The sequence below is a fragment of the Brachyistius frenatus genome, unplaced genomic scaffold, assembly GCF_029030835.1.
Source record: "Brachyistius frenatus isolate BFR_SWC_R1_liver_20210118 unplaced genomic scaffold, ASM2903083v1 Contig_2, whole genome shotgun sequence".
Lineage (NCBI taxonomy): Eukaryota > Metazoa > Chordata > Actinopteri > Embiotocidae > Brachyistius > Brachyistius frenatus.
In genome coordinates this window covers 169,812-184,977 of record NW_027210601.1, presented here as the reverse complement: position 1 = coordinate 184,977, position 15,166 = coordinate 169,812, and the positions used below count along the sequence as shown (strand labels likewise).

Genomic DNA, 15,166 nt, shown 5'->3' with positions numbered 1-15,166 from the left:
CACTATAATACTGCAGGTTTAATCAGCTCAAGACAAGGATGCCTTTTGAGAAAATAAGGTCACCGCACAGAACAGGATATGAGCGCTAAAGAGGAAACAATCAGTTTCCTCATTTTAACTTTCTTGTTTGTTGATGGATGTAGTAGATTGAAGTGAAACGTTTTTAATCACCAAAACTGTAAGTAATTTGATTAAGGACTGTAAAAACATGCGGCCCCAGGTTTTGGATGTTAAAAGACCATCTCTGATTGTTGCCTAACAACAGGTCACGCATGCTTCACATTATTGTGGTACATTTTTTGAAATGTAAACCAGTGTAATCTACTAATTTATCTTTACAGTTTGCTGAATGATTATGTCAGGAAACATGCATGAATAGAAAAATCAGTACCCTGGTTGGTCAAGTGGTATTACATATTTGTATTAAAAGGGGTTAAATCATGCAAAATTACTGGTATAATCTTTAAAAAGTAAGAAACTTAATATTGTATGATAGCTGCTAACTGCTTTATTCTCATTGTCATGTTATTTATGATTACAAAATGTCTTTTTTAAAAAAGAGTATTTTTGATGAATTTCAGCCACATACTGCTAATATCAGTGTGGTTATACAACGGTGGTTATTCACATTATTGGGTACTTTTTCAGTCGACAGAATAGGTCACTGTCGTACTGTACATGCTGTGGGAACATGAGACACTTACCCCCTGTGATCTACTGGGTGGGACGTCGTAGAGGTCCTGCTGGTTGTGCTGTCCTGGGCTGTAAATGTAGGACTGTCCCACTCTGGTCGGGGTCACCACCTGTCCAATCACAGCGGGGACAGAGACAAACAATCAGAGCTGCTGTCTAAAAAAAAAACGACACCTGGGCAACAGCAGTGCTCGAGACAAATGCTCAGAATCACAAACAGTCCCGCTGCCACCCAGATCTCAGACTTCTGTGTGCTAGCTTTCCTTTGTTTTGCCTGTTAGTCATTCCCAGTCCTCGAATGACCCTGGGACAGTAAGTGATTGCGGCTGAGGCTGATACTTTCTGACAACATCCTCCCTGTTTCAGGCTGTTTGTCAAGGACCCAAGAAACCAAGTCCTAAACAGAAACCTTGAGCTGTAGGACTCCTGAGTCAGCTGGTTAAAAGACATCAACAGGGCATCTGTGTCACAGTGTCCCTGGTTTGACTTACTGGGGACCATTTCCCATCAGCTTTATACTGTGCAGTGGCAAAAATGGTGAAATACTCTATAATAGGTTTGAAACTAGCTGTTAATATCCCTATAGATGAATCTGCCCATTATTATCTCGATTAATTGGATATGTGTGGTCTATAATATTTCAGAAAATGACAAAAGCCTATCACAGATTTGTAGAGCCCCGGGTGACATCTTTAAATGTTTTAAAGTCAAAACATTCAGCGTGCATTGGTGTAAAACATCATCCTGGAGAAACTAGTACCAGCGTATTTGGCAATTTTGCTTGGGAAGTGACTTGAACAATCATTTATCAAAGTAGTGTCCGGTTAATAATCGACAAAACAAAACATTTTTAAGGCAAAAAACCCAAGTTAAAACATAATTAAAATGGAACCAGGATGTCATACCTACTCACAACAGAAAAAGGCTGTAGTAGTAAAACACTAGCCTGGTGTTACCAGACCCTGAATTCACTGAATGAATATATGGGTCTGGCTAAGCTTCATAGGGAATTGTTTCAATCCTATTGGATGAAGACGAAGACTTGGTTAATACTGAAACTATTTGAGCAGCATGTAACCAATTGTCATTGACCACCATATATGAATATGTTGGGGGTTGTAATTCTACCACAGCTGCAACTACATTTAGAAAAAGCACTTGACGCACTGGGCCACTGGTCTCTGATTGGTCCTCCCGTCACAGTAGCTGTGCCAACCTTAATGTGAACAGAGGTTCCAGACTATAATCACAGCACAGAAAACTGAAGCTGTTAGCAATAGTCTGTCAGGGCCACGGTGCTAAACCCTCTAAGTGAAGTGAACTCAGCAAGGGTTCATTATATTGGCTGGAAATTAAACTTTTAATTTGAATTCAAAAGAATGTGTTTTTCGCCTTAAAGCAGAAATATTAAGAGCAAGGGCAAGATGTGAATATAAAACTAAAAACTAGGCTGTGACGGGTTGTTAAATTTAAGCCAAGGACTCTGCTGGAAAAATATTTCACAATAATGCAGTGCAGCTAATAAAAACAAAGTAAAAAAAATACAACTAATGTGGTTCAGTGGAGCAATAAAATGAGCAAAAATAAAACTTAAAACAGTAGGGCACAATAAACCCATACATTTCAGCTCGCAAGGGCTTCATCTGAATGGAAGATGGTTTTATGACTAAAAGGGTATTGGGGGGGGGGGAGTTTTTAATCGTAGTGTTGGCTAGATTATGAGTTTCTGAATCCAGAAATCTGGAACGGCACCTGGTGAAGTAATCACTGGGTCACCGGTATTGATGAACAACCCACTTAAACCCAAGCGTTTTGTGCTGTAGGATTTAATACACCTTTAAAATACTTTACACTGTGGTGAAGACAGGCTGCAGAATAATGGTGTGATTACTGCTTAGGAAAAAAAAAAAAAAAAACAACACACTGCGGGCTTCACCTACACCCCATGACTTTTTTGACCCTGTTAATTTTTTATCACATTTTCCCTCCTCTTTTCCCGTCAGTGCAAATCAGTCCCTCCACACCTCCTAATCCCAGTGTTTCCATCCTCCTCCTCCTCCTCCTCCTCCTCCCCGTCGTCTCGCCTCCAACTAAAAGCAGGGCAAGCAGACCTCCTTGCTGCGTCAGACAGACAGAGGAATTCTGGGAATGTCCTTCCCCGAGCCCAGCGCTCCTCTTCTGCCCCTACGCACCACTATCGCCACACTGGAACGAGCAGGGTTCATTAGCAGGGCTCGAAAATAGGAACCATACGCGCGGCTTCCTGGCAGAGCGGCAAGTCTCCGGGGACGACTTCAGTCCAAGTATCCAGTAGTCGCTGCAGTAGTCGAGTTAATATCCTAATACCGTCTCTTGTAGTGCCGGAGACATTTATCGGAGCGTGAGCGGCAGGAGCCGTAACCTCATAGTGGGATTGATGTTTTTCTGAGGAAAGAGAACTGGTGTGTAAAAGAGATTCATGAAAACAAAAAAAAAAAGGTAACGGCGGTGGAAGAAAGGGAAAGCGAGAGCAACGGAAAAATGAGTTGCCTAAGTATGGAAAGGAATGCCATTCATGTGAGCTGGAGTCTGACTAACAGTAGTGCATATGGTTCTCATAAATCCAATCCGAACAAGGCCGCGGTGATTTAAGGTGTTCATTGTTGGCATTCCTGTCCGTGCGTACATCATCCCGGCAGGGCCTGTGGGGTCAGAGCTGAAACGTACACCGAGGGCTTTAAATGCGTCGACCTGAGGTCTGAAATAAACCAGCAGAGGAATAAACAGCTGCTCGCTGCTTCTGGCTCTTCTCACGAACCGTCGCTCGAAACTCTTTGGGCTGTTAAGACCTCTTTTTAAAGACTTTACAGTACAGAAAGTGGAGCGATGGAGGCCGCGCTCGCGTCATTTGTTGTTGTTCAGTCAAGGATGTAGCGGGGGACACCGTGAGCCCCTTCACGCCCCCCCCCCCCCCCACCGAGCCTCATTACTTTTAAAACATATCGATGATACCAGCGGTAGAAGAGTTAATATTAATGTAACACCCACAATTCTTGTTTTATTTTCATTTGTGGAATAATCATGCTCATGAACGGATTATTAATTGCTTGCTTGTCGTATTGTATTGTATTGAATTTTGTGGGCTTTCAGGGACGTAGACGGGAATTATAACGTCATCATGGATTCGGTTAGTTTGCAGGGGGCTTCACGTTGAGCCTATATTTACATTTTGGCACCATTAAAAGTGCTGAATTACTTGTTCCTGTTTGCCGTAATTTCGCAGCACATTTATAGACGTTTATTCCCGATGGACATCCGAAGGAAGGGATACGTCTAGAAAATGTAACGCATGATTAAGTGTTCAGATTTAGCTCCTGTGGCAGCTACCTCCATGTTGGCAGCCCACTCATCTGCATAACTTTCTATTAGCCTGACCCGTGAGGGCTGTAACTTCTCTTTTACACGTTTTGTTTCTCCCAGAGCGCGCAACTAGACACGGCAGACAGGGAGCTAGCCTTCCGCTAAGCAACAACAAAGTGACGCTCGGTGAAAGGTCACTTTACGCGGCTGCCGTCCCCGTGGGTCGAGCCCGTGTGCGCACGATGAAGAGGGGTGGGGACGGGGACGCCCGGACTCAGCTGTCACGCGCAGATGGCAGCGAGGTGTCCGTCAAAAGATCTCCGTGACCTTTTCCGCAGGTACACGTCACTGCACCGAGCGGCGCCCCGGTCGTCACTGGCTCCTCTCGGCCGCTGCCAGATGCACGGCGCTCATTTATTTCCCATCTCCGCCTTCTGTTTACCCAGCGGGCCGTTGCTCCAAGGCCGCTTGGCGCTGCTATAATTGCTAGCGAGTAAATATTTACCACATGCAATGAGGTTTGGCGCTTGCGTGGCGGCGGCGGGAGCCCTTTCAGAGGGCGATGACATCATGGAGGGGAGGTGGGAGGTGCGGGTGGAGGGCGGGAGGAGGGGTGAGGACTGAGCAAACATTTGTTCCCATTCAGGTGATAGGTGCTTAGGATTCCTTCATAGAGGATGGAGGACAAAGTGAGCTACTAAAGAGGGACCGGGCTTCAACGAGTGCCCCGAGGAGCCACATAGATGCCTTGTTAACGCGCCCACGCGTTGCAGCGAGTGACTCATGGCTCCTTCAACATAAACCGTGTTTACTCAGCGTCCAGGCAGGCTCAGCTTTCAGCTTCACTTCAGTCATTTGAGAGGTCTCGTCATAACATCAACAACTCCCGCTCAAGTTTTTTTTTTTTATACACTCTCTTCGGTTTTTATGTACCGATGAGCTTTAAATTGGCATCGCAAACACAACGTCTCATGTCATCATTTTATTGGTACACTAGCTTTTGTGGCTTCGAAGGAGTTCTTAACTAAACTCTAACCAAACGCTTTAGCCGATAGCACATATCAAGAGTTTGGTCTCATTTGTTGCAATAAAATTAAACTGAAATAATTAGTTTGTTCATTTGTTAGTTGACTGCAACTATTATATTTGGTTTTAGCTCAAATTTGGTTTCTCAAATATCAAATTAATCGGACTTGAATTTTGCGGTCTTGTAAGCTTTGAGCATCAGTTGGACTTTTGATCATTTAGTGTACATTTGACACATCGCGATTTGAAGTTGGAAGACAAATGAAAGGAAAAACTGGAGGAAATAAGAGGAGGAAAAAAGCAGTAACTAATTCAGATGCTTTCATACATTAGTCAACTAGAAAAATGATGCGAATCATGATGTGCGGAGTGACCACATCTCGACCCTGGTGAACACAAACAGGACGTTTCGATTTCATCAGTTTCCACCACCATCAAAACAACAAACATGTTTTTTTAGTTTTTTGTTTTTTTTTATAAAAAGGCTGTTCATCCCTCCAGCGTCTCTGCCAGGATTCACTGAAGCCATTTTGGCAACTTGCACCGCCTCCTAAGACACCATATGTTGGTTTGTTCTTTACTCATCTGCTTATGTTGGAAAACATCCATATTAAAATGTTCTCAGCTCTAACTTGCACAGGTGTGTGCGGCAAGATTTCAGATGAAATCATCATTTCGCACCTTTTCATTGACTATACACACACAAACGCGGCCGACCACTTCCCCCCTGCTAATGGCCTGCTGACACAAATCAACAACCCTAACAAGGCTCTTCAGCGAAGGTCGCCTGATAAAAGACAGTGGCGATGACGCCGCTGGCAAATTGGCACCTATTGAATTTCACCCATCCATCTCCTTATTCACACCTTCTCATCTCCTCTCTTGTACGTTTATCCATCGATCAGGATGCTGACAAAGTCTGTCTGTTTCTACCTCCAGCTCTGTCAGCACTGCGCTGTTAGTTCACCTTTTTAGTTACACCCGGCGAAGGGAAGATGAAATCTGACCCGCCGGCTGCACCGAACTAGATGTACTTCTCGTAAACGTACATGCGGTTTTTGCTCCGTAATGACCTTTTTCTGCTTTTCCGAATCCCACTATAAGTGCTTACTGTGGTGTCTCTCTTGCAGTTTTGTGGGCCCCTCAGAAATGCCCGACAATGTTCCCCTCCGCCACTCAGAGCTGCACCAGCCTATTAAAGTGTCAAACTAATTAATGCAGGTAATTAAGTCTTGAATCCCGCGAGGCCGTCGGCCGTCTCCATAACACGTCCGAGCGGCTCAGCCCAAACAGACAGCGGGCTTAATGAGCAGCGTTAAAAGAGAACAGACTAATAAGGATCATCGCTCATCCTCTGTGATCAAAGCGGCAATTTAATCCGGTGGCGTGATTATCTGGAAAGAAGTAATGTTAAATGATGTGTCTGACATTCAGTGTTTACTTTCAGGGGAAAAAAAAAATACATCATGAGGATTCTTTGAATTCTGAGAAAACAAACCAGCATAATGTGGAGTGAGAAATGTGTTGTCATGAACATGTCATGTTGAATCTCCAACAGTGTTCAGTGAGTAGCAGTGAACTCTAAAGTACAGCACAGTCTGATGGGAATGTTATTCGTTTCCTGGTATTTGTTTATTGGACTGAAACTCCGAGCTGACAATGGTGTTAGATTAACAGTTAAGAAGTCACCAAAGTTACTACAATTCATCTTCATTGGCTGTTTGCAGCGAATTTCATGCCAATCCCTCCAGTTGTTGTTAAGATATTTCAGTCCGGACCACAGCGGTGGGCCGACAGACCGACATTGTCCTCCACAGCCGCTGGTGTGGCTAAAAATGCCTAAACTGAGCTCACTTTGGCCTCTTAAATGTAAATAACTCCTTGTTTTCTTCTGTGATATGAAACTCAATCTGCTTTGGTTTTGGACTTCTTGGAAGGCTAAAAAAAGGCTATAACGGCCTGGGCTTTTTAAAATGTGCTCGTAAGTCGCCTTCCTTTTCTACTTTATCACAGCTTCTGCCTTAAACTTTCCAGAGGAGAAAGTCCGCTCAGTATGCCGACCGCCAAGCTGATTACTTTTGGTGCCACTGATTTATGACCTTGCCCTCTCGGTCAAATCTCACAGGCCAGCGATTCATCACGAACGCGACAATGGCGAGCGTGTGAAGGCGCGGGCCTTACTCCAGGAAGAAATAACTCACTTAACTGGTGCAGAGATTGTCGTGCGCATGATTAGGCAAAAAAAATATAGCCGGGGCAAACAAACACGCCATTCATTACACACAACCTGGTTACTTCCAAAAGCAGAGTTTTATCGAGGTAGACGGCACACCCCGGTAGTCCGTAAACAGTTATCAGAGCACTTCCTTGAGTTGTGTGGGAGCTTATTAATGCTTTTGTTGCGCTCACGCTTCTTTATGGCACCAATGAGCAGATTGGATCTACGGGCACGACACAGTGAATGGAGGACATGCCCATACAAGGAGCAGACCGCACGAAGGCAGGAAGTGAGGAATGAAAAGGCCGTCTGGAAGGAGTAGATAAGAGCTGATATTTGAACTCTGAACCCGGCCCATCTTTTGAAACAGCGTGACCTCAGCGACTGAGTCACACGAGGAAACGGGAACGCCGAGGAGAAACTGACGGGGTGAAACAGACGCACGTCTCAGAAAGCCGAAGACGAAAGAGGAAATCAATCCTCTCGGAGCAGAATGATAAAAGGCTGCTCCTGGCCTCCGTGTGAGGAGGCTCTTTGTGTGGCTGAGAGCTGCAGGCATCGCTCCCACACGGTCCCAGTTTGGAGGCCATCACGGAGGAGGAAGAGGAGGAGGAGGAGGAGGAGGAGGAGGGCAGCTGTGTTGCTCACCCTCCCAGGAGGGTCACCCAAGGACAAGGCCGCGGCATCAAACCAAACAGCCAGAGAGGAAGCGAGCGCCAAACCTCGGTGTGCCTTTATATACCAGAGCCCGACACCACAAGAAGAGAAAATAACCAGTCGGCAATCTGGATTTGCGCTGCAGGGCTGCCGTGCAACCCCGAGGACGCATTCTGGAGGATGTGTGCAGCAGACGGGACTGCGTGACACGCAGGAAGCTTCCACTGCGGGAGGCTTCAGAGTAACATGAGAGGGGATTATCAGTCTAGGACGCCGGCATCAGTCTCGGTGATCATTTGGGAAAACAAATGCACCTTTGTAACCCGACAACAAGAAAACGGCTGTTGTGAAAATGGCACCTCGCACCGCACGCAGCGTGAGCCAACGCTCGCAGCCTGTAATCAATACGGCTCCATAAAAAGACGAGCCGTAGTAAACAAAACTGATGTTTTTAAGAGCAAAGGTCAGGGTGCGGATGTCATGTCAGCAAAATGCATTTCCGTACATACGCGGACACAGCACAGCGTTATTCTCTAAACATCCTCAAAGCCCCTCAACATAGGAACTCTGGGTGTAGTCATCCCAAACTGTTCGGTACACGTTGGTTCAGGATGGGATTTCCTCATTTGGATGCACAGTCATCAATAACACCCTGAACACTTGGGCAGAGCGCCGGGTGTTGTCCATCAGCTGCGGTATGCCAGCAGAGTTAGCCTTGAAAGCTGGACAGATGCTGTGTTATTTAATGAAACACGTACGACTACCCGTTAAGTTTAAAAGTCTCACAGTTGACACTTTCCTGCTGTTTTATTCGCAGTCTTCATATCCATAAAATGACATTTTTATGGTTTTAAAGAAACAAGTAAAACATCTCGACATAGTTTTACATCATTGATACCGAAAATCTTTTTCTTTCTTTTCCCTGCTGTACCGGCAACATAACTGTGACTGAATTCTGCGTATCGTTGCACCCCTAATCGGTTTCTTTTAGGAGTCCCCTGGATGATTAAACAAGTCTGTAAATTTATATTAACGCCTACTGTTTGATTTAGCTTAGAATTAAGCTTTAGCTAAGAACTTATGTTTGCCCGGTATCATTGAACAGCTCTAAATACTACGCTTTAACTACTACGAAGAAATCAACTTTGAGATTGAAATCAAGACCGAAGCAAATTTCCAATCCTTTGTTCAAATTTGCCACAAAAAGCATTTTAACCATCAAAATGTTTTTTTTTTTCTTGCATATCACACTTTGTATTTTTCCCCCCTCCAAAACAGGATTTTCTTTAATGAAACTAAATACGGGGTCGAGTACAGACCAACTTATAAATACATGCTCAGCGATTGTGAGATATTTGAGTATTTCGGTTTTAAAAGAAATGACCTAAAAAGAGTACACTGTAATTTTGTGCGGTATTTCAGAGCGTAAATGGAGCATCGCTTTATTTGGCGTTTGACTAAGAGTATATGGTAAAAACACCCACGTCGGTGAAGGGAATATAACCAAAAGCGCCAAGAATTGTTCTGCACCTGTGTTTAGTTGACCCGGTTAATTAAACTGGTTAATGAAGTTAGCTCCTCAATGATAGCGTTGAATGCTAATAATTAAAGTCAGCCAGTGCTGACTTTTCTCTTCATATTTTTTGATGCATCTTTGATTTTTTTGCCAAAGAGCTGAATTAATGCGTCATTTATCTTTTGTGCAGATGCTCCAACCAGCTGTTTTTCACGTCTATCCGAGCCTTGGAAACGCTCCACTTGAACCCTGGACCAACATAACTCCCCCCCCCCCCCCCCCAACCCGCCTCGCTCTGCATGAACCAACAACCCTCCTCTGGAGTGCGTTTCACGCAGCCTCACGACACATGTTGGCTTTAACAGAACCGACTGCAGCCACAGAGACTGACGGTGCTTCTGTCCAACGCTCAGACGTCACGGGAAAACAACAAGGCCTTGTCTGGACACACTGACACATGTACGTGCGCGCGCGCACACACACGCACACGCACACACACGCACACACACACACACACAAAATCTTTCTGTTTAACAGACAGGAAAAACCGCCGCAAATTGCACCACTTTGATAACCACAGATTGGAGGGAAAGTTAAACGTCCAAGACTTAATTTAATCTCTCCAATAACATGATTACAGCACAAAACACACTCTCATTAGAAGCACATTTAATTTTCCATGTTATCACCAAAGCCCTTTTTTAATACCAGCTCCCTGCTAAGCCCCGCGGCTTGTTATGGAAAGGAGAGGTGTTGGCTGACAGCGCTGGAGTGTGCATGTGTGTGCGTAGATATAAGAGTGTGCAGGATGATTGACAGTCCTCTCCTCTCAGGCCCCCGGCTCTGACTGACTTTATCACAGCGGCTCCTGTGCAGTGAATCACACAAAAGTCCTCTAAGCTCCTGGCGCCTGCTGCCTGTTTACCTTTTAAAATGCACACCTTAGCTTATTTCTATGATGGCTGGAGCTGATTTGTTAAAAAAACAACAACACAAACCTGAGGATATGAAAAGCTCGTTCAGCACATCATTACTCTGCGTCTCCTGAAGGGATGGTCCGAAGTGCTAGAACTAGTTAAACGGTTGAATACGTAGGAACATTTTCCCCGTCGTGTCTCAGCACTCGCCTGCCAACTAGTAACGTCAGTTTTAACTAGATAACTAGCCTAAGTTTACTAGCAGCTGCCGTGAGCAACTAAACGACTTTATGGAAGTCGTGGTCGTTAATGTCAGCTGATGTTTGCTGTCGCCAGGTAACATTAACTTCCATAAGAGACACATGGAAAGCTATTATTACAAAAAAAAAACCCGCAGTGTATTAAATTGAGTAAATATGTGTTTTCAATGATGATGAATTCAACTTTTAGCTTGTAAGGAGGATGTTTAGTTATTTGTCTTTTTAGGGCTGGAAAGTATTTTTTTTTAAACAAGCAAAATCCGCACTAATGCGCATACAAGTGGTTAAATTTTGGTCGAGGCAATTATTATTATTTTTTTTTAATCTGTTTACATGACGCTGACTTTCTATAAATCTGAGTCTTTGCGTATGTCATTGTGACTGCACACTGAGGACAGATATGACCAGATAACTCCTCTGCATGTGCATTAACAAATGTGAGACTCATGAGGAAACTGATCCATGTGGTATGATGTTTATTTTCTAGCGCAGTCTCAAGATTTATGATTTAAATGATATACCATCCAGTCAATAAAACAACAAATACACATGATGGACATGCTGGTTGGAGGATTGTATATATAGCTATACTGTAAATGACCAAGCCAAGTGCAGTGGGTTTTTCCAGTGACCGTATGTACGGTATTTAAATGCAGAAAATAAAAAAATAAAAACTTTTGAGGCAGCAGGACTCCACCAAAATCTGAAAAAAAAAAACCCCATCTCTGTGCTGTTTGCTTTTCCATAAGTTTTTCCCCATATTCGCCGCCTCTCTGTGGCTTCGACCGGCTTCGACCGGCTCCGCTTCGCACAGTGTGCCAGTACACGAGAAAAAGCCAAATGGGAGCCCAGCATTAAAAACACTACCCTGCTCTGTGGCGAGCGCCGGGCCCGGCACACCCTGTCCACAGTTCACATGGCAGACGTGCAATCCCTCAGACCTTTTCTGCCCTCTGTGTGTTTGCGCAATCAAGGCCGATGAGAGCCGTGTCGGGCTGGCGGGGGATAACAGGTCACCGCGTAAACGCCGCGTCCTATCGCATCTAATACCCGCACTCGAGGCCAGCTCGAGGCCACACCCACCAGGGCTGATGTTAGGTTTTAAATCCGCTTGTGATCCCAAAAGATCCATCTCCCAAGGTCAGGGAACAGAGCAGTCTCCATTTTCTTTCTCTAAACCCACTCGATTTCTTTATTTTTATATTTATCTGTGCCTCCACCGCCCTCTCTACCGCTACTGATAAATATTTCTGCAGAAATCATGCCTACTCAGACCTTTGGCTGCCCCTTTACTTTACAACGAAAGCGAATGTCTCAAAATCGAATCGGGATGAAAGACAAAACAATTTGAGAAAATGTAATGTTATTTATCAAATAGAAAACAGTTGCTTCTTCCTGCCTCTTTAAATGTGAGGTTGTACTTATTTTTTTCTGTTTTTATGTCATTGTAAACTGAATAATTTTAGGTTTCAAACAAAACCAGCAATTTTAAAATGTCATACATCAGCAGTTCTTTTTTTTTTTTTTTTTTTTTTTTACATTTTATTGACTTAACTAAGAATAGGGTGTCTTCTCTCCCACAGAGAGCCAACAGTCCACAGGTGCTCCTTCCCACCAGTCACCTCAGCAGGTGGATTTAATGATGAGTTCCTCCCCTCTACTTTAAAGAGCGCTGATCCGTGAAATCATGGATCAGCTGATCCAGCCTGTGGTTGAAATGAAAACCTGCAAATTGTTGGCTCTCTGTGGTGAATGGTTTCTCAGCCCTGGACTGAATTAATCAAGAAATGAACCGGCAGAGTAACTGATAATGAAAATAGTCATTAGTTTTAGCTTCGGATGAAGAGTCTCACCTTGGTTGGTGTGTTTTCCACAGCGAGGGTACTCCTCGGCGGGACCTGGTAGATGTCCTGCGCCGGAGGAACCTGGTAGATGTCCTGCGCCGGAGGAACCTGGTAGATGCTCTGCTGCTGCGGACTCTGCAGGGACGGCGGCACCTGGTAGATGCCCTGAGCCCCGGAGCCGGCCTTCTGCTGATAGCTCTGAGGAGGAGACTGGGCGCCGGCGGCGGGCGACGACTGAGCCTCGAACATGGGTCCGATCAGCAGCTTGAGGCGGTTGCCGGGGGCGATGCCTTGGCGCCCGTGCAGGGAGCAGAGCCACCAGCCCTCCAGGCCGCCCGTGTTCTGCTCGATGACGGTGAGGATGTCACCTTTCCGGAAAGCCAGCTCCTCGGGGGACTCCGGCACATTGTCGTACAACGCTTTGGCCATCAGGTTCTGCGGAGAGGAAGGTCAGTCTGTCTTTAAATGCACTTCTTTATGGTTCATTATAACACAACAAGCGGGTTCTGCCACGTGCTGTTCGTCAGGTTTGAGAAAGTGCCAAAAAAAAAAAAAAAAAAAAAGGGGGATATTTTATATTTTGGAAAATGGCTTGTGGCTTGTAGATGAGAGGATTGATAGCGCTGTCACATCTCTCTGGTAAATACAGCAGGTTAGCTTTGCTTGGCATAATGACTGGAAACAACGCAACACGATTTATCTTCCCCAGTGAACAGTTCATATCGTGCTCGTTTAATCCGTATATAAAACTAGACGTCGTGTTTTTAGGGGGGGATATTTGCAGATCACTGCGCCTGGCCAAAAATCATCCGCCACATTAACTGTCAGTAAAACCACACTTTGTAATTTTTATATTACTTATTATTTTTATATATCAGACAAATATGCCACGAGCTTCAGAGGCAGATTTTACTACCTTTGTACAGAATGAGGCTAAATGTGTCCCCCTGTTTCCAGTCTTTGTGCTAAGCTAAGCTAAGCTAACTGGCTGCCAGCATCGTATTTACAGCACAGCGTAGACATGAAAGTAGGCGTGTGTTTTCTGAATAAGATTATTTGCCAAAAGGTCCAACTACTCCATTTTTTAAATTTTTTTTATAACACTTCAGTTTACCACCATTTGTGATGCCAGGTTTTAAATGCCCTGCTGAATGACACGCTGCTGAACTTCGTGCAGGGTTGCCATTAGCCTGCAGCTCCGCACCAGATGTCTTTCAAACCAAATCTGAACTTGATGGGATTTTCTCAGCTTGCCGCCTGCTTCAGGGCACGTTTATCTAAAAGGTCCAGTGAGGGCTGAGGGATAATGACTCAAAACCACAGATTTTGGAGATAGGAAAAGCCCCGGAGCGTGCCGCTTCTGTGTCTGAGAGAGGCATTTAAGACTAATTGCCTCAGTAAATACATCAGTCTCTTTCCTTTAGCCTTTATTCAACCAGGGAAGGAGTTAACTGAGCATGAATACTCCTTTTCAACTGCGGGATGCTCGCAACTTTAACTCCCGGGAGCTGCCCGACTCCACAACAGCCCTGTACTTTCAGCCATACAAGCTCCATAAACACAATTAGGGATTAAGCGCCTTGCTCAAGGGCACCTTAACGTTAGATATATCCCAGCACAAAATCCTGCTGCACCCTCTGATGTTTGTACTTTTAAACTTCTTTTAAACTGCGCTACCTTAAAGAGGTTGTGCTTCCTGACTCGAACGTGAAACAGTCCGAATCCTCGATTTACCTCACAAACAAAACAAAAACAATTTAACATGAGGTCAGAGACTGTGCCGATGCCCTGTAAGGAACTTTTGTCATAGTTGATCATCCATAAAATAAATGCTCAAAATATTAAGCAGACATAAGGTCATGAGTCAAAAGAATAAAAAAAATACACTTCATTTAAAAAAATTGCTGACGCAGTAAAGGATTTAAACACCCTCTGTGAGTCAGACAGGCGTTGTAAAGAGAGTCAGACACCTCTTCTTTGTTCACAGTTATTTCCTCTTCTTAAGCAATAACATAGAAATATGTTATGAGGATGAGGAGGAACTTAGGGGCAGCGGGGTTGAAGCCACGCTGCTGCCTTTAAATCTTCATCGTCTCTAATCTTTCTGCGTAGTGAGCTCGATTAAATCCGTATCATCGCATCAGATGAAATGAGCTGAGCAGAGAATAAAATTGGATTTCGAATCGGACTACACACGGCATGCACATGTGGACGAAACAAATATTCAACAGAGACAAGAAACTGTGAGCGAGCATCCGAGAGCAGCTGCTCGCAGGAAAGTCCGTCAGTTTGACTTATCTCTCCCTTACTTCTTTTTTTTTTGTTTTTGGTCGGGGCTGTCAGCAGCTCAGTGTGGGAATCAGGAAGCCCACTTTGCTGCTGCTGCTTTGAGGCGTTCTTGATCCTGCCGTGGCCTTTCTCTTTCCTACCGGCCTGATTCATGCAGTTCCCATGTGAAACCCTCCACCGGTAACATCGTTATCTGTCTCTGCGGGCCGGGCCTCCCTGGCTATTGTCTGAGTACACTGTCGGGGCCATTACCCAGCAACACCCATCGCACAATTACACCCTCCCAATCGCCCACCGCCACCAACAACGAGCTGCAGCGAGTTCGATCGTGACCCCCGGAGGTCAACGCTGCCCGATGGGAGCGGATCTGGATGTTTGCTCACTCCAATAATTTGATCAGGGCTGGC

General features: G+C 44.9%; 1 protein-coding gene across 2 annotated transcripts in view; it reads right to left on the bottom strand.

The window, feature by feature from the left end:
* Positions 1-15,166, bottom strand: part of nedd9 (neural precursor cell expressed, developmentally down-regulated 9) — a 57,523-nt gene that overhangs the window by 5,261 nt on the left and 37,096 nt on the right. For both annotated transcript variants that reach the window (XM_069691631.1, XM_069691623.1), the window contains 2 exons: positions 12,480-12,905; positions 705-803 (listed from right to left, as the gene is read on the bottom strand). In XM_069691631.1, coding sequence (XP_069547732.1) covers positions 705-803; positions 12,480-12,905 — 525 coding nt within the window. The remainder of the gene's footprint in view (positions 1-704; positions 804-12,479; positions 12,906-15,166) is intronic.